The following is a 24,180-nucleotide window of genomic DNA, read 5'->3' as shown; positions in this document are numbered from 1 at the left end:
AAATTATCTTTGGGGGAAGAAATGAGGTGTAACTATGCTGCACATAATCCTGGACCAAACAGAATTAGATACTGCTTCACAACATGGCTTCCATTTTGCATAATATGCCAAAATCCTTCTAAGTATTCTACAAAACCAGTAGAAAATAAGATTTTTTTTTGCCTCCCTAAAATAAAAGCAAATTGTATTTAAAAAACAGGGTGATTCTGTTAAGTTAATAAGCAACAAACATAAACACTTCATGTTATAAGACCACATGCTTGTTGGGACAAACCAAAATGAAATTAGAAAGTTTAAACCTTAAATCACTCTGATCTCCTCTCTGTGGGGAAGTTAAAACAGCTCTCAGCTCTTGCACAGCAATGTACAGCCCAGGAACCCTGTCCTTGGGGCAGCACAATGAAAATGCAGACTTCTTTCAGACAGGGATCAGTAACTCACACGCACACACAGTCCCAAGGATTAGAACTTTTTTTTGTGAAGCAGAGAGAAAAGTGACACAGTGCAATAGGGATAGCCCCTCTCTTTTTAGAGAGTTTATGTCTGCTGAGCAAATCAGGTAGTAAGAGCAGTGGTTTAACTCATCGTCCCAATGACTGAATGTCTCACAGCACAGTTACAGGTACAAAAGTTTCACACTTCTTCCCCCACGGTTCTATTTTAAAATGTTTTCTGTAATAAAATTACTGTGAGACAGCTAAATGCAAGGGCGGGCATAGAATCTGAACCCATGGCCTTCTGGCTTAGAGGTGAGACTATCCCTAACTGAGCCAAAGTGACACATACATAATATGCTTTCAAGGTTTTTAGAGAGCTCTGTCATGATTTAAAAACACTAAGTCTTTGTGGTACAAACCACAGCACAGGAAAGAACTGGGGCTCCCTTTTTACTGCTAATTTTAGCAGATGAATTGTTTATAATCTCTTGCAAAATACATAAAGCCTTATTCTGCCTTAAGCTAAGGGAGAACAGCCTTTCAAAACTGATTCTTAATTATAGTGTTCCCCTGCTAGATGAGATGGAGGTAGGTTCCAAAATTGTGTCAGAGTATATGAAGTGATAAAATGAGGATGGGTGAGCTATTTTTAAACACGCTCAGAGACGCTGAGGTCAAAATCCCTGAATTTATAGCCTTACGGTCATATTAAGACTCATGGATTATTACAACCTCCATGGTGAGATTCAAATACCATTTCATTTGAGACACCCTCTGGCTTCAGAGCACGCGTTCCCTACCAGTCTGTCTGCCAAACTGGGCCCCCCCAGGGAGCCACCTTTAAGCACAGGTTATAGCCCTACTGTACAGGCATTTGGGAGACAAAGAGGATGAGATGCTTCCACTGAAGCAGCCTGTTCCCTCCTCCTCTCTTTCCCCAAGACATTTTGCAAGGGAGGGACTTGCCTTTCCAGATGGGCAGGAAGTGAGCTGGTTACAGAGATAGTTTGAAGAATCTTAAGACAAATATACATAATTGCCCCTTACTCTACCCAGTCTGGAAAGCTAAACCAGGCTCAGGCCCTGGCAATATTCCCTCTCTGCAGTCTCGTTTCCCATTTGAAGACGGCAGCTGTGCACCTGCTGGCACTGCCCAGGGAGATCACTGCTGGGGGGCAGGATGGAGAATTGCTGCTGCTGCCCAGGAACCTTCAGCCTGTTTATGCAGACATGAGCCCGCCTTCTTCTACACAGTTTCTTCCCCACTGCAGAGAGAGGGGCTTTACAATGACTCTTAAAACATGTTTTAGAAATACTTTTTAGAAAATCCAGATTTGTAACAAAATCATTGTTCTGCTCATGGAAATAAACTATATCCAGGCATCACCTGGGAAAGAGCTGGCACAGTCTTCCCAGCCCTGCCAAGTAATGCTCCTCATCTCAGTTTTGACTCATGGCAGCATTTGGCTGTATAACAGCTGCCCTCTATACACACACTGGTTTCTTCCCAGTAATGATATACATACACCTTTTTTTTTTTTTTTTTTCCTTGAAAAAGGAAGAAAACTACCAAGTGAGGAGAAATGAACTGGAGAGACTTTCCCTGCCTTACAAATCAAAATGGAAATATCTCTGAGACTCTTCTCCCTATAATTCTTTAAGCTTCTGTTCCTCTGGAGGCCAGATCAGTGGCAGCAAAGGCTTTGAGGCCACTGAAAAATGATTTGCATCACTTATATTGTTCAATTTGTAGCTGAGGTAAGGCTTTATGGGAAGCCAAGGCACAGAGATGAGCAAAAGAAAGCTATTGCTTTGGAAAAGATCAGGCAGTGGTTAGAAACATCAGTGCAAGACAAAAGGCTCTAAAGCCCTTTTCAGGTGAGTGGATTTATTTGTCCATTTTCTTCAATTGCATTTATCTAAGCACGACCTAAACTTGTCATATTTTTTTCATTTGGATTTCCATGCAGTGGCGCGTACCATAGAATACTCGTGAATTGTAGATGGCCAAAATAAAAGTAAAAACATTCATTAAAACATAACTCAAACCTTTTATTGATTGCTTATAGATTTATAAAGCAATAAAACCACATAACATACACAAAAAAAAAAGCCTTGTAAAAAAAGGTTTAGTACAAAAAAGGCCTAGTTGAGCAGTTAAAAAATAAAACAACCTCACTGTTCTTAGTTCTGTTAGTAATTAACATACACTCATGTTTTGATCACAAGGCTTTACTGGAATGGGTTCTGTATTGTACATATCAGAAGACTACAACGCACTTACTAGCATTAGAGCATCTCCCACTTGGAGCAATACTAAATACATCTATGTTCCTTACCTAGGCATTTTGCAAGTGTTTCATGTTTTTGTAAATCTATTGTATTAGATCACCCTATAAGCATTAAAGACTCATTCTTTCAAAACTTCTCCATCTTGGGTCTGAAAATCTTTACAAGAGCAATATGGTGAGGTCAAGAGATGTCATTCTTATGTGGCTACAGACACCCATGACTTACTTGAGAATTGTTCCTTTCAGGAGTTGGGCTTTATCCATCTCCAGCTGCCATCACTAGGCATCTTCCTCCCAATATCCACCAGCATTTACTCAGACTACAACAACCGCTTCCTTACATTTCAGGGGCAGCAAAGCCAGTTTTAAAGCTTTTCCTACAGGTGCCCTTCATGAGTTTGTTTTCCAGGCACACAGAATTCCTGAACTCTGCTCTGCACCACAAATCATCCTTCACCTACATCCTTTACTCCTGCATCCCACTCTGCTCCCAGCAAAGCCCCTGACAAAATTCCCACCGAGTTTAATAGTCCTGTCCTATTCCCTCCAATCCCTAGCCAAGCTTTATTTCTTATCTCCAAGTATAAACAGAAATAAGCAGGTAAAAAAAGTTTTGTTTAATGCAGCACTAAGGCTGTGGAATTTACTCCCATGTGAGAATAGCACAATAAAGTCATTTGTTTAAAAGTAAATTGAAAACATTCCAGTCCTCTCAGGCTTATGACTATTAGCTTTAGTTTCTGCACAGCACTGTAGAACGTCTGGCATCAAAGACACTTTGTACGTTGCCCTGAACTTGTATTGGAGACTGTTAGTGGACCATTAATCACAACAAACAAAGATCCCATGCAAACACAAAAAAGGACTGATTTTTCACATGTTCAACATGGACTGGAAAAGGTTAACAACAGAGTTGTCTGGATACTACACATTTTGAGACACAAAGCGTTGACAAGGCATCTGAGATGGTGCGGATTTTTCAATTGATAATTACATATTTCACATTAAACAATTTTCATTTCTGCCTAATACTCTCTAGAATTAGACAGAAACATAACCTCAGTATAAACCAGCACAATTTAAATTTGGATGTGTACAAATGTGTGTACCTCTTTACACCCACACAGGGATACCATGCATTTGTGCATTTGGTTATTGGCAAGAAAGTGTACAATGATGTGAATCAAGGTTCACGTGAACTGTGAACAACCATGGCTGGAGGAAGAGAAGGCTTATGCACAACATGCACTAACAGGTCAACTAGCCTGAGGGAACACGATTATGCGGTTGGAAGAGGAATGGGAACTGAACCAATATAAAAGTGAAAAGACCTGAAAAGGAAAACCAGCCAGTGGCCCCACAAGAAGCAAAGGAGACACGGAGGGAAGACCATGGTCTGGAATCATACGCTGTACTTTGGGGTGCAGCTTACTGATAACACCAAAGGAGAAAACATTGTGTTGCAGGAGCATGAATTACTGCTTTCAGCTCCTCATGGCTGTCACAGGCAGCTTCTTGACATCCAGACCAGAGCTGGGGAAAATCCGAGTCATCAGCCCTGAAGCTTGCTGTTTGACAAGATGATTTCCATTGGGTTCCTCAGAGCAAAGTATTTTGGCTGCCAAGTTTTCACAGACAAGAGTTCCTGTACTCTTGTAGCAACTGTCTCAGGTGAAACAAAATTTACTGTATTACTATCATCCTTTCCTAACCAGGATAGGAGATGTGAAGGGAATCAATGAGGGAATAAACAGCTGCTCTGAAAAAAGACACATTGTGCAGAATATCCTAAAAGTAACGCTGATATACACCCATATCCAGTTAACAGCTCCCAGTAATGCAACGGTTCCTGCTACCATCGGGTGGGTGCAAAATCACAGTATGAAGGTATCAGCATAGTATTTGGGTCTGTGGAACAGCAAGTGCAGTGCCCACACACAACAAAACGGGAAGAAAAATGATGCAAGTATAGGCTTTTTAGTTGAAACCTTACTGTCTGCAAGGCTTTTGAAAGTGTTTCTAAAGAAAAACTTCAAATAAAATATAAGAAAAAAGAAAAACGAAAAACCGAAGAAATATGTCAGAGCATGCCAGACTCAGTAAGTTCACTGATTTTCTGACTAAGAGCAACTTGACAGATCTTTGGTTCAGCAAAGTGAAACCCTTAGGAGACTGGCAATTAAGTTTATAAAGATGGATATTAATGAAAGAATGGTACAGTAAAAAAACTGCCTAGCAGATAATGATAACAACAGATAATGATAACATGGGAAGAGGAACAAGCAGCCTTGAAGGATTTCACTGAAGTGTCCAATGGATTGGTTTTACTTAAACAAATTAGCATGAACTTGCTAGTTAAATTTGTTTCTGCCCATAACACAAAATTGTGAGGTACTCTCAACACAGTGAGGATTGAACAATGTCCTGGAAGACACAGATAACTTCAAGGATTGGAAAACCAGAAACAGGATATAATAATAGTTTTATGGTAACAGGCTAATGACAGCTGCTGTGCTGGACCAGGAGCTCATCAGCTAGCAATAACAAAGGAAAAGAAAATTCAGACACCTCTAACTAAGGACCAGATAATTCTGAGACACTGGTATAATGTGACCATGAAAAGACCAAAGGCATTAGTAGTCTCTGTTACGAGCAATGCAAGTCCAGTAGAGGTATCACCCTTTTGTACAGTACTGGTGCAATCTTGTCAGGTTTGCTGATGGAAGAGGAATATGACTTTTGGTGAAATAACATTTTTTTCATTTCCCTTGTCTCCAGGGTTGCTGCACTATTTCCTTAAGAGCCAAATGAAACTGCATGGCCAGAACAAGAGGATTTTAACACAATAGCATTGAAACTGCTTTTCAGCCTCCACAGGCTAGAGCACTGCAGTCTTTGAGAGCCCTAGGCAGTTAAATTGAAATAGCTCCGTAACTTATATAAACCACAAGGCTCTCTTCCTTCCTCCCCGACAAGGTCCTTGTTCATGTTCCAATGAAGGGTCCCCTGCCTCCGAGCTGGAAGGGGCTCAGCATCAGCTCTCCCATTAAGCTGGGGAGTATATCTGGGAGGAAAGAGTGAAGATATTTGGTTAGTAGTCTCTGCACTGATCGACCCAAAGCTGCTCCTTCTGCTTCCTAGGTCTGGGAAAAGAAGAATGTGGCCTTTGAAAAAGACTTTTCTTAAGAAGCCACTGGGCATGGAGGCTGTTGTTTGACCACTTTCTTCAGAGGGGGCTGGAGAAGCACTGCACGGTCCACAGGTCAGTGCAGAGCGATCTAGTGGTGAGACTAGAGTAGAGGTGTGGTGTAAGGAAATAACTCCTGCCTTTCCAAGCATGATTTTCCCACTCCTGTTTCTGAACTGAAGGATCAGTCCTGGGACTCTTCACCTTCTACCGGCTTGTATGCAGGGAGGAGAGGGGCCTGGTCTTAAAGAGTGAGTGACCTGAACAGCAGGAGGAGCAAATGGAAACTGTCACGGGTTCACTTGTCACCTTCCAGAAGCTTTCATCCAACTTGGCAAGAGCGTGTGAGCCTTGTGTGGAAAAAGCAGGCAGCTGAAAAGGCAGGTAAACAGCTGACTAAAGATCTTAACGCTCCTGTTACCACATGAGCTGCTGGATACAGCTTCCTTGTAATGAAGAAGGGAAGGAAAAGCTTTATCTGAGACCCTAAAAATGAACATTTAAATTGACAGAAGCAAGTTGGGACTGGACCCTCGGTACTAAGCATCACACCTGAGACAATCACCGGTGTCAGCGACTAGTCTCATCTAACAGGTTTGCTTTAGAATTATTGCTTTAGAATTAGGCTGCTTTAGAATTATTGGAGGATCACATTACACATTTGAAGATCTGCTACTCCAGCTAAATCTCCATCTCTGTCCAGTGAAAACCTTGGGGTGTTTATCAGAAGGAGAATGGTAAAAGGGGGTGAAAAGGGAGGTGAACTCTTTCAAATATAATTTATTTTCTTGCTACCTTCCTTTCCTAAGGAAAAAAAAAAAGCATTCAGCTTAAATTACAGGCATGCAGACAAGCGCTCTCAGCCCCAGAAATTCATCCTACATGTTGATTAATAGTCAAACTATTAGAGCTTTAGCGTGAATATGGGCTAGGCTTCAACTGAAGATTGCCTGTAGCTAACGAGGCAGTGGAATGAACATTTTCATTCCAGCTAAACCATTCCTGTTCCTGTAAAAATAAAGAAATCCAAGCTTGGGTTATGAAAAAGACTCAAAGAACTGTGCATACTTACTGGCTTAAAATAATGTCATGTATTTTAACAAATCTGTACACACAGGATATGTTACCTGTGAAGTCAAACATACATATCATTACATACATGTACACACAGAATATAAATATCTAAAGTGACATCAGGGAGTGGAAGAGAAGTTAGTGACCATAACCTTTAACTTCACACATACAGGCACATTACGGTTACTAGATTTTAAGAGAGTTCCTGTCTCGGGCTAAAAAATTAAAATGTAATAACAAAAACACCGCAAGGAAATGCAGCGGGCTGTATAGCATCTGCCTGGCAAGGCTGCCTGACAGCGGCAGGACTTGCCTGGAGACCTCCCTGTGGTTCAGCCCCTGGCGCCATCAGTTGGGCTTGAAATCAAAAGCTGTGGAAGGAGGTAATTAAAAGTGACTCTGCACCACTCTGCTGGCAAAAGAAGACTCCACAGCAGCCACCGAAAGAGGGTGGGAAAGGATTCAGGGGTATGTAAGAGAGGGCATGTGTCTCTCCAGCTTCAGTGATTTCCATTATGGAAACACAGCACTTTACAGCTTTTAACCTTTATGCCACTGAAGTAAAATATCAAATTTTTGTTGTAATTTCAGCACATAAAATGCAAACTCCAGTTTGGCTAATGTCAACAGCACATTCTCCCTAAGCCGCAAGTAAGGTGCAGAGCTGAAAAAGCACCACAAGGCAGAAGCTGAAAAGTGGAATTACACACAAATAACGATTGCCACCAGCGCTTGTGCTGGCTCGACCAGTGATTTTCAAGACTATGGAACTCTGAGAGGGCGCGGGGGAAGGCCACAAGGTTCAAACCATCATCCTGTTGGCTGCTGGAACAACTATTAAAAGAAATTAAAAGAAAAGTCAGACCCCAGAAGGAGAAGAAGACACCGTGTTCCAACACTAACCAGCTGAAGGAAAGTTTGTATAAAAACAATCACTTGGTTAGTGACTCACAAGGAAAGAATCCTTAAGCTTTCTTCAGGGAAACCCCAGTAAATAACACATCTAAAACACATGAAGATGGTGTTGTCTGTTCCGTTACGATACTTCGTCCACATGATAAAACCTTTGGCAGCTGAACAACCTACAGAGCACAGTTCTCTTTGGGAAGCCCAAAACCCAGCAAGAACTGCCGTGGCTGCTTACAAAGTCTGCATCATATTCCAGCTCGTGTATGACATGTCTAATGCAAACTGGGAAAACATGTGAGAAAATGCTTTTTGTTACAGCACTGGAGAGGAGTACTCTGTTGACTACAGGCAGTTGTACTCTCAAGATATATAAATGCTTGGATTTCAATACAGTCTGCAGCTTTTATAACTAGATGCTACAGATTCAAATATCCTGCCATACTGCGCCCAAAGAATCTGAATGAAAAGCTCGCTGCACGCACAGCCTCTCTGGAGTATGTTATCAGACACACAGCAGGCTGTGGAAGAAATAGTACTCTGTCCAAAGAAGGGAGGGATTTAACTTGCAATGTATAACTTCTTTGGCTCGGAGGGATTTTTCCTTTAATTTTAATTTTCTTTCTTTCCTTCCTTTCTTCCTTTCTTTTTAGCACAACATTGGAAGCATGTTGTGTGTTTCCAGCAAAGAGGCTTTAAACTCGGTAAAGTTCAGAAAAATAAGAGAAACCACAGTGGTTTCCAAACAAATGACCAGATCTGAACACCGTGACGCCTGAACTTGGACTGACTAAAAAACTCTACTGTTGGAGATTCCAGGTAGGAATATTAACAAAAGCATTCTGTGTCAAGCAGAGCTTAACGTTCTGTAGCAAAGCAGCTTAGTTTTTGCAGATGTCCAGGAGGACAGAGTGGAAACTTGGTACCAAGTTCTTAGTAATTTTACTTCTCTAATGAGTTTTCAGTTTGTTATGTGTGGATGTGAACATTTTAATTTGCACTGGAAACCTCCCCTGCCCAAAGTTATTTCTCTTCATACCAAACATAACGTGTTTCAGTTTGTGCTGCTCGCCATATTTTCAGCTGCTGTAGACCTATAGTAGACTTCAGAAGTTTTTCAGGATATAGCCAGAAACCTGTCAAGAAGGAAACTGAAGGTTGGAAGCACTGAAGAGTAATTCCCAAGGGATAGTGGAGTTACCATAGTAAAGCAGTGTTTTTACCAAAACACTCGGCAACAAAAGAGGTAGCATCACTGATATTTGAACTGTAATTTTCCATTGTCAATTGGGGGTTGAATTTGGAAGGAACGGGTTATTTTTGACAGTCTTTCAGGTATTTGTGATTATCTGTAAACTCTGATAGCTAGCTTAATGGCTCCTCTGTATATGATGAAATATATTTCATAAAAAGCTATGAAAGAGCAGCCTAAAGGTCATCAACACTGAAGATGCAAGGGCTTCGCACAGAAAAAAAAAAAACAACCAAAAACCAACTGCAAGTGAGATATAAGTAACTGCTTTAAAACAGGAGCATCTTCTAGGTCAAGTAAACCATCCCAATACCTGAAAAGGAAGATTCAACTAGAAAGACCACAGGCAGGAACGACTTTGCCTGGAAACACAGCAATGCACAAAAGAGGAACAGGTCATACTGAGAAGGGCTGCATCCTTTTATTTTCCATGGAACGGCCACATTCCTGAGTCTTACCGGATAAGTGTATTTAGGTACTTCATTGTAAATTTGAGTATCCTTGCTTTACTGTTATGTTGCTAATAGATTATTACCTGGGAACCTGGCACACAAGACAGCTGAGCTCTGCTTCCAAGGACCTGCTGTCTAGGAAGGGAGACTGAAGGGGTCTACAGTCATTAGATCCGGACTTGGAAGGAACAATCACAGATCATTCTAGACACAGATCCCTAGAGATACTTGCAATTCCCCAATGGGATCCCATCAGAAAATATCTAAATTTTGATGGGAAAGTGTTGATACTTGTGTACATTAAAGGCAACCCATTCAGCATACCCAAGCAAAAACACAGACACACATTTATTCTGTCTTGGGTATAATCCTCTGAAACAACAATTTTAATTTTCCAAAGTTTTTCTTCTCCTCCTTGGTTAAACCAACAAAAGCATGGAGAGCTTCCTATGTATGCTTACAACTAAGCTACTTCACAAGGATCACTGATTTTAAATTGCTGGAACAACTGACCCAACAAAACCACTTGAGCAAATTTCCAATCCTACTTTAAGCTGAGATGTTTCAACCAGGCAAGGAAGGACACTCAAATGAACTAGTATCAAATTTTAGAGAAGAACTGAAGAGAGTGTGGTAAATAAGCAGAACAGGAGGATTAATCGCCACTTGTTCTTAAAAGAAAGGAAGAAAGAAGTCCCTGCACACTCCAGAGATGTTGGAGTGAGGTGTTCTTAAAAAATGAAAGATCTCACCAAACCTGCTCCAAACCACTCGTAATACTGTCTTCCCAGGCTTGAAGAGAGAGCTCCTGTGAAAAAAGTCATGGTCCTTCTTTACAGCATTGATTAGTAACAAAATAATCCTAAATCCCATGACCTGTGCTAGTCACATCAACGACAGGTAGTTTGCCTCAAGACCCTGTTTCCAGAGGTACTCAATGGCTAGTGACAAGCCTTTAACAAAAAACACACACAAGACACTGTTCCCTAATTACACGTCAATTCTCTCATGCCATTCTTTGACTGCAAGGAACCATGTTTTTGCTCTAAGTTTGTAAAACAGGATCCTGGTCCACAACTGCAGCTTCTAGACAAATAGTATCTATTCATAATATTAACAACAGCTGCTGGAAAGGCATCATGCTGTGGCTTACAAAAGAAACTGTACAAATAAGATGGAACTAAATAAAAGAAATATGACACAGGGCAGAAATCACAGCCCCAGTCAGACAATGCCAGGACTGGTTCTAGGAAAGGAGAACTTTATTTTAGCATAACTCTAATCAGATTACAGAAAGCATGGGAAAAAAAATACCAAAAACAAACAAACAAGAGTCCCCTAAAAACATACAATACTAAGGGCAACACATCCACTCACAATGGGTGAAATTCTAACCCTCTGGAAGTTGATGCCATTGACTTCAGCATGCCCATATTCCAGCCTTTCCAGGACCTCGATTGGTTGCAATTAAGCAATTTCTGAGCATGTACATTCACTCATCAGGTTAATAGATATTTCCTGTAGAGCAGTATAAAGGAAAGAGCATAGAGAGAGAGTTGGTGGTTTCAAGCTATTGAAGACAAGTGAAGAATGAGCTTCCTAAGGCAAGAGTTCTGATTTTCACCATACCAAGGGAAACGCAGATGGTGTTAAGGACTGCAGACAATGCTGTATTTTGTTCTTGCTGTCAACCTTAGTTTTACCATTCCAGTCAGGAGTGAGCCCTTAACCAGAAGCCATTGCTCTACAAGTAAAGAAGTCCTACTAATGAGGGTAAGAATTCATGTTTGCATAAGGCATTGGTTACTTGTACACACATACAGACATATACACTGTCCCACATACAAATATACCAACTTTGGTTCATGTATAATCCCATAGCTCCAGACACCAACACATTTAAAGCTGCCTGCTGGTGTCATTGTTCATGGAGTCAGATCATCACCTACACTGAAGTCCTCAGCTTCAGGACAGCAAGGAATTATGCCCATAGAGCTCCTTGGTGCACAGAGCTGGCATGAAAACTTCACATCTCCTGAGTGTTTGCAAAAGGAGAGGCTGGAAGAGAGGTTGAGCTATTTGAGGATGCCTGACTGTACGCAGTTTCAAAAGTGGATAAACAGGCTCACAGCAGAGCTAAGGAAAATCTAGCTCACAGCGCTTCTGAGAATTCACTATCTGAATCAGCCAGATAAACTTTAATAACTATAATTTAGAATTAAGGTAAAGCAGTTGTTTCCAAGTAGTGGTCCTGAGCAACTACAGACTATTTCTATGCTGTATCTGCAGAACACAGCTGAGGACAACTGGCCTGTGATTGGAAAAGCTTCTCTTCACTACATGGGGATCTTCTGCTTCCACTGGAAAATATCTAGGTCTGCAAACCAAGCAGAGCTTTAAACCCAGCTATGACTGAATGCCAAATTACATTGCATAAGATAAATTTTTCTCATGGACTTGATCTTCCATACTCTAGGTTCATTCCTTTACCTGATTTCCCTCAATGCCCTCAGATATTCTGCCACCCAGTGCAGAAACCCAGCTGTTGAACAGGTCAGGATAATACTGTGCAACAAATATGACTAAAAAGTTTGAATATCTGCTATTTAAATGGTCTAATATAGGCCTGACACCTTGTGTAACAGTTCATGGTAACTTTGTATCTACCCACCACAGGGCTTACACCTACCCAAATAATTTCACACTTTATTTGAACTTGGTGGCACATTCAATGATATCTAATACTCTCATTGAATTACAATTTATTTGATTATAAAACGGGGAAAGCAGAGGTTAGGTTTAAAAGAGAGAGAATGTGAAGGAAACAGAGTAAGACCACTTGTTTCTCAACTGCAGGAACAGGAGTAGGAAAGTCACCCAAGAATCCACCAGATAAAACACCCCAGACACCTTTTCCTGGTGGAAAATCCCAGTTCTCCAAAATTGTCATAGTCATTACATAAAGCATCATAAAATCAACAAACAGAGAAAGACGGGGAAGACATCAGTCAATCAAAGGCCACAATGGAGCTGGGAAACAGGTGGGACAGGACCTGAGCAGTGACCACAGAACATGAATGTATGACATCATAGAAGGAGAGTTACATGAAGCTCCAGAAAATGCAGCTCCAGAATGGAGGATTTTATGTGCAGAACATGGGAGTTGAGTCTGACTCAGCAGATGAAGAGTAATTGTAAACCTATTTCCACAAATAAGATAGGTAGGATAGGTTAAAGAAATACAGGATGAACTATGGATCAGACTAGACATCGCATATCTTAGTTCTTGTCTAAAACAGAGTCAGGGAAAGTAGCACTCAGTTTCTCCTGATCATCTTGTTTTCCCTTGTAAATGAAAAAGAAGTATCTGGCCGTTCACCAGCTGCCCTCCACCCTCATGTCCAGTGACTACATTTCCTGTTACACTGTACATGCTATGGAAGGGTGAGCCTGCTGACATTTTTGGCAGGAAAAAAATCTTTCAAATTTTTATTTACTCCCAGTTATTACTCACAAGTAGGTTTTTGTGCAATTACTGACTTGGAAGACCAGGAAGATATTTTAGGATTGTCTCAAAGTCCCATGATACCCGTGAGTGTGTTTTGCCTTCTGTTTGGTCCCCGTGGTGGGTGACCCCGTAGTAACCAGACCTTCTTGACTGCAGCTACTCTGAGACCTGGAGACACAGGAACTCCAGCTGCAGGTATGAATAGCAGCCTGGACTTTAAAGGACCTTTGTAGCACAAGCTGGTGCAGGAGAGTCCAGAAGCACCTTTCGCTCTGCCAGCCAACCCTCAGCACTTGTTGAGCAGGGTTGGGAAAGCATCCTTAGAGGGTGGCCACCTTCACTGCTTTCCCCATGGCAAAGCTCACTATATGTCCAGGCTCCATGATCTGAAATGTTACAACCAGAGAGTTTTCACCTTTCGGTAGAGCTTCAATTAAATATTTCATTAGAGTAGGAGTCATGCAAAAATTAGCTGTGCCATAAAGAATGAAGAATTTTAAAATATTTTCAATATGCAGATTCTTCACCAAAAGCACTGTAAAAAGCCCACCATGAATACACTACAGAAATGTTTGCCCGTTTCTAAATTTCCTGGAGTTTGCTTAATGTCAGCAGTCCCATTTAATAGCAGAAATGTAAAACCCTGTGACAGCTATTGAAGCCCCGACCCCTGATAGGCAGTCAGCAGCTTCGCCGGGACTGGTTTTGAAATCACTCAGCCCGTCAGCCTGCATCTTGTTACAGTCAGAGCAACTGATGCAACACTATGAATCTCTCTTTCCCTGTACAATTTTAACTCTCTCGTGACAGCAATTATTTTTCTCTTACAAGAATATAAATCAGGGCTGCTCTGTTTCTCAGGGAACACCAAGGGAACAAGGTTGCATCTAGTTGTTCTTTGAACTAGTAAATATTTATGAGAAGAAGAAGAGAGTTTTTAATCTGAAACGTGTTTTCACGTCCTTGAAACGGCGAGGCAGCAAGAAAGGGACTGAAATCCAGCCTGCCATTTCCTTTCCTCCCCAGATTTTGGACGGCTTTTGACCCAGCATGTGTGCGCATGCACACTCACTCGCTTGGTCTGCTCCTTTACACCGTGACTTTGTTATAAAATACAATTCATCTGTTCAAAGCAAGGACTGAAACACTGTCTATAAAATTATGGCATTTTTCCATTTTTATTTTGAAGCAATACTTCTTCATTTAAAAGTTATTTTTAAAACTAGCTGGCCTGAATCCAATTTTAGTCGTAACTGGAGTGGATTGTTCTTTTCCTAGGATTCAATGCCTTCCTTTTCCAAAATATATTAGGTTTTTGTTTGTTTTGGTTTTTTTAAGAGAAAAGGGAAGTAAAACCAATAAATGCACAGTTTACACTTCTGTCTACACCATTTTACCCTCTGACATATCAGCACAGTTTGCTTTTTAACACAAACTTTTTCTAGTTTAGGAACTTGACTCGAACATGGATTTTAGCAATCCCAGAGCAGAACCATTTTCAGTTTGAATCTGGCTGGGGCACTGACAGAGCATCACCACAGCCAGTAACTGCCTGAGTCAGAGTCCATGTCTGGGAGGTAACTGAAGCCCCTTCAGAAACATGGTCAACTTCGAAAAGAGAGGATCAGAGCCTTATTACAATGTAAAGATACATATGGCTCCTGGCACTGTATCTGCATTGACATGTCAACAGCCAAGCAGGAAACAGATGAACTGAGAGAGCTGCTGTCATGTATATAGGTAGAACGAGTACTCTGGCTTCACAAAGTTTCCATTTTCAAGGACTGTCTCAAGAGACAGTAGGACACCTGGTCTTCTTAATGAAGTATATGATCTGGAATCTGGGTTTAGTAAAACTACTCCTTCCCCCAAGAAAAGGAGAAAGAAAAAAAATAAAGGAAAAAAATATATATACTTAAATCTAAGAAATTAATATGTCACCAAGAAGTATTTTAAGAAATAACATACAAACTGACCTGGCAGGGAGAGTATTTTCCTTCTCCTTTCAAAAGGAATTCTGTTTTTCTTGAGAGAAAATTTGAACTAGATTAGACTAACTGACTTTATATTCAATGAATGTTCACATGTGCAGTATTATCCACACTGTGACAACTCCATTAACTGAGATGCAAATATATGGTTTATATACTTAGTTCTACATGCTCTGGAAAGGGTATCAGTAAGCATAGTAAAGAAAAATAATTAGAAGATAGGAATTTGTAGTAACTTTATCCACAAAAATAAATTTGATCAGATTTGTTTTTTCCAAGTTGAATTTTCTCAAGTCTGATCTCAGCATTAAAGGATTTGATCTTTCAAATTAAGCAGAAATAATTAGCTGGCTCAGTGCTAAGCATGACAAAGGAAAGGTGAATTCTTTATATTAAAAAGTGTCACTTTGGGATTTGGGGTTTTCTTGTTGCTCTGCTGCTCAAATGCCTTAAGGATTTGGAATAAAAATTTTATAAGGCCACAGCATCTATCTAATCTTTTAACCTAACAATGTCAGAAGCATAATGAAAACGGATTTCATGAGAATGCTATGGGTTTTGCTGTTGTTTTCAAACAGCAAGCTCTGGAGGCCTGTTGGGGGGAATTTTGTTTGTCTGTTTGTTTTTAAGTGAGGCTGATGACGATGCACAGCTACTGTGCCTCCAGCACCTGGCCTGAAGCTACAATGCTCCGCACAGCTTTGTGCATTCTCCACTCCTCCTGCCTCGGGACAAGGCTGCTGAACAGAGTTCAGTTTTAATATTAGTAAGATGGGGCTTGCCAACATGTGCTTGTTGAATGAGGTAGGTCTCCATTACCTCATTCTGCACAACCCTTTTACAGATTTTATCCAACAAAGCTTTTGAAGATATATTTATCTTCAACCATGTGAGAAATCTCACTTATGTTAATGATTGTACAACAATAACAAGTAAAAATAAAAATGATAGTAGTCCACTGACAATTATAAACCCTCTTCACTTCCCTTCCCCCCCCTTTTCTTAGGAACTCATTACTCCAATGTTTATTTTAACTTTTGTAAATGTAAGAGCGCAAAGCTAAATGCAGAGGTATAAACACAGCCATAATCTGAATGAATGGGTGGGTACAGGATCTTCACACACATGCGTACGATGTGATCCACAGTACGAATGCCACAACAGGCAGCACTAGTAGGAGGCTTACAGCTCTGCTACGTACCCACTAAATCTGCAGCTGCACAGTAAGGAAGGATTATGCAGCTTTGAGAAACCACCATTATCCTCAATCTGCCACTCTTCCCTCAGCCCCTTCTCAAAAACTCCCATGTCACCTCTCAGATTTGCCCATTTCATTTCCCATGCCACTAAGCGCAGAAAGGGTTTGAGCCCTGGCAGGCAGCTGCAGGTTAATGTTACACATCTAACTTGGATAATGGAACCTCCAGTATCCAGCCCAAATGACCTGTGCGAGACATGGGGGGAACACAGATGAAGGACACAAGAATTCTTACAATGAAAGAGAGAAAGATCAGGATGGTTTTCATAGAGCTTTCTTCTGGAGTTTGCTTCTGGCTGACAGCCCAGGCCAGATGGAGAGTTCTTCTGAACCTACAGCAAAAACTGCCCTTTGTGCAGAGAGAAAGGAAAGCTCACAGCTCCACCAATCCTCAAAACTCAAAGGTTTCTTCTGTACTTATAAATAAGTATCCTGCCTCGTGCTAGCAATTAACTCTATGTTAGATGCTACTGGTCGTGACCTCCTGGGGTGCCCCACAGCCCAGGTCTCTGGAGAACAGAGCTGGTCCATGCGACTCCAGACCTCCGGGCTCTGTTTCTGTCAGGCCCAGGAGCACTTTGGTGCCCCATCTGCCCCCATTTCCCTTGACAGTCCAACCTCTCTCCTCTGGAGATCAGATCAGCATCCAGTGCAGCAGCAAAGCTGTAAGTCAGCATATCGTAAAGAAACATTAGAAACATTACCTTGACATTTAAGCATACACAGTTAACATTTACATTTCACACCACCTCCTATGCAAAGTTTCTCTCTCCATGCCATCAATACACCACTTCTATTAACCCCCCCCTGCAACCAACACTAAGAGCCCTTTCTCTCGGGCAGGCCAACAAAATGGAAGATTTTTGGTGCTCCTGAGTCCAGCTACTACAGAGACAGGAGGAGTCAAAAAATGATTAAGACTACAAAAATTAAGAAAAGACAAAATTCCCCAACCTTCAGGACATTTGAAACCAATGTGAGTCTTTCCCAAATACCCCAGAAATGCTTCAAGCTCACAATGAGATGCTACAGGCCATATTTCAAGGGCTACTTTAAATATTTGCTATGAAGCATCTTTTGATGCTCCACATACATCTTCCTAAGGGTTAATATACCAAAACAGGAAGGGGGAAAAAAAAGCACAAAAGCTGTGTAATTTCTTTCCATGGTATGACAAACTCTCTCTGCATCGTATTCCAAAGTGTGAGATGTGCAATTTCCATTCTTAAGCTCAGTAAAAACAGCATTAAAAAAAAAAAAAAAGTACTAAGCCTGGGAACAGCTTGATTATTAGTTTATCAGACCAACATCAGCAAAACTGCCTTTTTATGTGCTGCTTACTTTGAAAAAAACCTACCATGCATATTTTCAGTCTCCCTCTCCACACCCCACACCCTTCTGCTGCTGTCCAGCTGGAACACATCAAGGGTCTAGAAGCCAAGGCAAATGTTGACCCCACCCTCCTCCATCCATTTTAAGGCACCTTCAAAGCCAGTACACTGATCTAGTTCAGCTTAGCCAACAACGCCAGCAAATCTGTTATTTAAGACTTTAGTGCCGGGTTTTTATAACTGCCCATTAATACAAGCTTTGATGTATGGTCAAAAAATCCAGCTGTAATGAGTTTCATCAGACTGTAGTAACCTTTCCTCAGAAGGTCTTTATTACTATACCTTCACAATCTTTGGTCCCAATACCGTTTTATAGTATCATTCTTACTGAACTGCTTTAAAAAACAACACTCAGCAACACTTAGCACATCTTCTTCCCCAAAATTAAAACAAAGAGCCATTAACAGTTTTCTAGAAGACACTTTTGCGCCCACATATTTAATCGGAGTTTGCTGTTAAGAGCATGCAGGCAATAGCTGTGTGAACCAAAAGAGAAACCAATATTCCTGACAAAACCCTTGAGACAGGATACAAAAGGATTTTGTAAAAGGACAAGCAACTTACTCTGTTGTTCCCCTTTGCAGGATGCAGCAAGGAGGAAAGAGGGGAAAAAAAAAAAAGAAATATTAGATACATTTATTTTACACACATTCAGTCTAACTAGTACAGTTCTGGAAGGAGCTCAAACCAAATGAGGAACTGACTCAAAGAACAGCCACTGAATTCCTTAATGAGATGGCTGCCAGGGAGCACAGGACATTCACAAAGGATTTGAAATGTTCGGCAAAGTTGAAAATTCACGCTGTTTTTCAAAATTTCTTCTCTACGCAAACATTCTGACTCCACTTTTGCTTCTTCCAGTGTAAATGAGGAGCAGCTCCTGGGAAGCCAGTGGACACTAACAGAAGTGAGAAGAAAGTGAGGCCTAAAATGATCTGGGGATGGGAGGGGAGCCAGAGGGATTTCCGTGTGTTGGTCACACCGAACTTCCAGTACACAAAGCGACCCACTGCACATGTCTGCTTACCCTCGCGTGACAGCCACTGCCGACGACATGCCAGTGAATGGGAAGCTTCACGATCCAAATGCTTTTTAAAAAGCAAATATTTAACTTTTCAATTAGTAATAAAAACAAGGACGAGATGGCACTAGGGGAGGGGGAAAAGGAATGGAGGGTGCTAACAAGGTAAAGTGTGCAGAGCAAGTTACAACAATCATCTGTGCTATTTTTAATTTTTTTTTTTAATTGTGAGTTTTGCCATGAGCTGGCATGAACAGTGTGTATTATACAGTGGGAAGTCAGCCAAAATAAACACCAGCCTACAGTTGAGAAATACAGTCTGGAAAGGTTAGTCACAAAGTTGTCATTTTTTAAGAAAGGAGGGGTTTGGATGCGTTGGTCCAGAGACCCAGCAGTAAAGTCAGCTGGTAAATGGATATTCCCTTTCAAAGTGAACTGGCCACAGTGTGATTTATAGCAAGCAAGCTGACTTGCATATGCGTTGGAAAAATAAAAACACCGATTCATTGCTATCTGGGTGGCTGTCAAAGCTCACGTCCTGACAAAAGCAAATCTCCTGGGGGAAGGAGGTGACTTTGGAAATTGCAAAAGAATTTGGGGGCTCATAGAGCAACTTTGAGGGGTGACTAAAGATAGTTAACAAGAGCATGAATATATGAAAGTGAGTGTGCATCTCCATGTGCAGAAGGCCAGGGAAGGCAGGCAAAAGGAGGTAAGGAAATGGAGGAATAGGTTGGTATCCGGCCTTAATTTTTAATATCTTAACGACACTTGTTTAGGCAGTAAGAATAATTAAAAAATAGACAACTTTGGACTTCACTTACAGCATTGAGTTAGTACTAGAGAGTTCATATTAGGGGTAATAAGTATCGAGCCCCATTACCACTGTAATCATACAATTCTAAGTAAAGCTACTAAAAAAAAAAAAAAAAAAAAAAAAAACAGAAAAATTAATATTCTTATTTGGGAGATTTTCCCTTGATTTGCCCCTGGTGAGAATTCAGAACAAACGTCTTCAATTCAGCGACAAATTCCTGTTTTTCCTGCCACCGAAGAAGGAACCCAGCTAGGGGCAACTGCGCTGGGTTTTCCATCAGCGTCCTTGTACGCAGGCAGCAGCCCTTAATGAAAGCACACAGCTTCGCTTTCAAATTCCAGGCTGCGCACGCTGCTCTGGCAGTTACAGAAAGCAGGCCATTTCACCACTGCAGCGCTCCAGGTTTACAGCACCATTAATCTATTTTTCATTTCTAAGCAGCCATTTTTCTACTCCTGGTGCCAAACCTTGGCTACTCAGAGTTACCAGCTGTGACTTGCACATGAAAAGGAGCGAGAAAGGGGGGTGTGGGCAGGGGCTAGGGCACCTCTTTGCCTTTTCAACTCGGGGGTTGCAAAGCTGTGGGGAAGCACTGAAGTAAACGCAAGTTGCTGCCACTTTCTGGCAATCTCTTTTACATAAAAACATGGTCTCTAAATCTTCGAAGGAGAATAAAAGACCGGGAGGGTGTCTCTAAAACTATTTCATATTGTCAGAGGAAGGTGTGAAACTTGAGGAGTATGCACAGGATTTTAATGAAATGCTGCTGATTTTTATTGAAGTTCCACTGAAACTTCCCAGGTACCTTTTGCTTTACAAAATTCAAAACTTCAACACCGGACTTGCAGCTCACGTTTGGACCCCCAGCCCTGTAGGAACAATGTGCTTTACAAGACTAGAGTAGCATCAAGCATCTTTCCTGAACAGTATGATAGACTCCTGGGTGAATTTCAAACTACAGGGGTTTGGAACAATGATATTGACTCTTTTTGCAAAGTAAAGATAATTCTAGCTCAAAGGAGAACTGAATTTTGGCTTCCTTCTTTCGGTCAAGGAAGTCTCTCATCTTGTGTCTAATACTCCTTTGACAGACCAACTTTAAACAAAACCAATAATTCTTTATAAACATATTTTGAATACAAAATATTTTTAGGGGGCAGGGAGAGACAGGAAGGCAGAACAGAAGTTTTAGAAATCCAACTAGTCTGTCTTGTTTAATGATAAATTAACAGATATATAAATATGATAAACATGCCACAGAACACAAGATTAAAGCAGAGGCAGCCACAGGCTTTTTTTTATATCATTATTAAAACTTAAGCAAGAAATTAAAAAAACCCAACCAACCAAACAAAAAAATTAAACACACAACAAACAAGCAGAAACCACAACAAACAATACAGTGTTTGGTTGCGAGTAATTATTTAGGTAACCCTCATAACTAATCCTTATAAAATGACTTCTGATGGTCTTAGGTAGGAATTTATCTACAGGGACACGCAACATACTGAAGAATCACCAATTTTTTTTTTTTTTTTTTAAAGGTGAAGTCTCAGATACCTGGTAGGTCTCCTGATAAATTTGTATTTGAACTATTCTTAAAAAAAAAAAAAAAAAAAAAAAAAAAAAAATCACCATCATTATCATCATCATCACTGTTTACTCCTATAATACTAAGAGAATCCAGCATATCAAGGATTCTCTCATTCATCTTTTGACGGTAGCCTTGCAACTTGGCATGAAGAGAGGAAGCTGAGGGTTGTTCGCATAAACAGCAGCTGGAGGAGATGTAGACAGAATTATACTGGAAGCTATGGATGTATCAGAAGCATAAGGGAAATACGAGGAAGAGAAAGATGAAGAGATAGAAAGCAGCACAAGACTCTGGACTCAAGGGACCTGGCCTTCCCAAGGAGAGCAAGCATGAAGAAGAACGAATTCCATCAAAATCAAAGCATCATTCCTCAGAATAGATCTTCTGCTGAAGGAATATAGTGGACCAGCAGACTTACTAAAGAAAGGTGAAGTATGCATTAGAGAAACTTTCAAAAGCTCAAATCACGGGTATTTTCGCTAGTCAGCCTTCTCTCTGGATACATCTCCTCAAACCTTCACTTGATATTAAATATCAAAATAGCCAAGTCCAAAAAATACGAAATGGTAGTTGGACATATTCTGCTTGTTGACTTTCTGTCTTTTCTGTTAAATTAATAGAGTTTTTTTACAGTATCCTGCTCAATTTGCTCCACATGACGATTAGCTGAATAAAACTGCCTTTGGAAAGGTTTAGCATGTGTTTCATACACAAAAACCATGCAGTGAATCTGTAAAATAAATAGACATGATTGCCTGGAATGCTGCTGTCAGTTCTGTAATACAGAGCTTGATGGAGTAAACTCTTCAAAGCACATCTTTACCTTCAGAGACATTAATAGAAACAATGAAGCCCAGGAAACGTCAAATCGCTTGATGCTTTTACTACACAGGTCCAATTAATAATTTTTTGGAAGGTTTGGTTGTTCGGGTTTTTTAACATTGAGGTTTGATGCATTAATTCATCTTAAAATATTCTGTTATGAATATTTCAAAATCACCATGGAAGAGTACAATGAAAAGGCTACAATTTCTTGGGATATCTGCAGACATACAAATTGTTTTTTTCTGACTCAAACAGAGCAGCTACTGGAAAACTAGTGAGCTGTTTAACTTACTGAGGATTTATCAGGATAGACACCGGCTCGTAGCAGAGAGGCCTTCCAGCTATCCACCTCCTCTTGGGAGTCACAGGCTAGCTCAAGGAAACGGTAATCCTTGTAAACATTCCTGGAACAAAGAGCACCACATTGTAAAACTAGCATTTTACTACTTCATATCATGCACACAGCATTTTAAATTAAAAATACTTTCGGATCAGAAATTACTTGGTAATTGTTTTGGACAACAGAGTTTATGGGACAGGTGCTTGTTTAATAATTACATGGAGTACTTAAAAATATCTAAGAATGCTACAACACAGCTCTGGAAATAATAATCATCTGAAAGCACCATGAAACTACTTACAATCAATTTTCCAGCTTTAGCCAAAATGGAACTCTTTTAGAAAAATAAAAAGCTGTTGTGATGCAGAGGACAAACACATAAGACATGCCAACAAAAGTGCACGCCTGGTGACTGATTGCTGCTGTAACCAATAATTATCAAAATAATTAATGACGCAAGTTTTTCCCATGTTAAGTCCTTTCAGTGCATTATATATGCTTTTTAGCTTTTAGACATGACCAGTAAAAAGGGAAATAAAACCATGAGAATCAAATATTTTAAACAAACCTCTGATGTCTGCCGTCATAGCAAGAAAACTGGAACACGTTGTTTAAATGACACCTTTTGCAGGTAATTCATAGAACTAGATAAATATAGGGAATCACTTAATGGAAGAAAAGAGAAACGAGGAAAAATACATAATATGTAAGAAGGTGGTACTTGTAAATTCTCCAAGAAGCAGAACAGATTTTCCTCTTACGGTTTAGCCATTAGTTTCCCAATTCAAATTCTATATACAGACCAGATCACTGTAAATTTGTCAGCCAACAGTCTTTTTAGGAAAGGCCATAAGCATAGCTGACAAAGGTTAGGAAACCACATTTTGCTAGATCTTAACTGTTGCACAAGAATCAACGTTCCATCGCAACCAGACTGTTTTCTTTCCTTAGCAAGCTCGGGAGAAGGGGGGGCACGGGTGGCAAGTGGGTTGACGAAGATCACTCCACTTTCTAAGACAGCAACAACAAAGCATTCTTTGGTTTCATTAGGCAACTACAGAGGTCATTTCTACCCAGTATTTGGAGAAAATAAATTTGAATACACTATAGAACCAGGAAATAAAGCTATTATTACCACTGCCTAGACAAATTTCTTTAGCATGCAAGGACTCGCGGGATTTCATCGTCACACTGCCGGAATACAACCAACTTGATGTAATTCCCACTCAGAGAAGCGCTTCTCCCTCACCCACATCACCAGACAGCTCCTGGCCCTGCTTTTTGGGGCAGTCCCAGGAAACAGACACGTAGAAAAATTGGAATTGAATGGTAAGCATTCATGCCTGAATACGAAGCAGCCATGACACCTAATCATTAAATTATCAGCCGTGAAACCACAGTATGGCAACCAGAGTATCCTCATCTCTGCATAGAGGGAAATCAGGTATTTTTATCAGGCTGATAGATTGCATTCCAAACTGCAAAAATAAAGGACATACTCAGATTTCCACATGACGGTGACATAATTCTCACCAATTTCAGTGGCTCCATCTGGGACAAAGGGACACTAAAGGGTCATGTCCCATAGCTTAGGCAGACACACCGACAGTACAAATGACTGAAAGCTCTATGCATTCTTTTATTAATTAGAAATTTAAAATTAAACCTATTTCTTCCCTAACTTCAAAGGTACTAATCCTGCCTTAAGGCAAACAGTAGCCTGGATGATCTTGTCAGATGCTGTTATCTTGAACTGATGACAAAACACTTGAATTTTATTCAGTTTGCAATATTGTGGAATTCCAAGTCAACACTTACTGAAAAAAACAAATAACT

General features: G+C 40.5%; 1 protein-coding gene across 14 annotated transcripts in view; it reads right to left on the bottom strand.

The window, feature by feature from the left end:
- DNM3 (dynamin 3) overlaps nucleotides 1–24,180 on the bottom strand; it is a 178,725-nt gene that overhangs the window by 33,744 nt on the left and 120,801 nt on the right. For 9 of the 14 annotated variants that reach the window (XM_065072196.1, XM_065072187.1, XM_065072194.1 and 6 more), the window contains 2 exons: nucleotides 22,297–22,408; nucleotides 18,312–18,323 (listed from right to left, as the gene is read on the bottom strand). In XM_065072196.1, coding sequence (XP_064928268.1) covers nucleotides 18,312–18,323; nucleotides 22,297–22,408 — 124 coding nt within the window. The remainder of the gene's footprint in view (nucleotides 1–18,311; nucleotides 18,324–22,296; nucleotides 22,409–24,180) is intronic. The other 5 variants (XM_065072198.1, XM_065072191.1, XM_065072197.1 and 2 more) reach the window with 1 other exon arrangement.

This window comes from Columba livia, chromosome 8, assembly GCF_036013475.1.
Source record: "Columba livia isolate bColLiv1 breed racing homer chromosome 8, bColLiv1.pat.W.v2, whole genome shotgun sequence".
Lineage (NCBI taxonomy): Eukaryota > Metazoa > Chordata > Aves > Columbiformes > Columbidae > Columba > Columba livia.
Note: the sequence above shows the minus strand (reverse complement) of the source record. Positions and strands in the feature narration are given on the sequence as shown.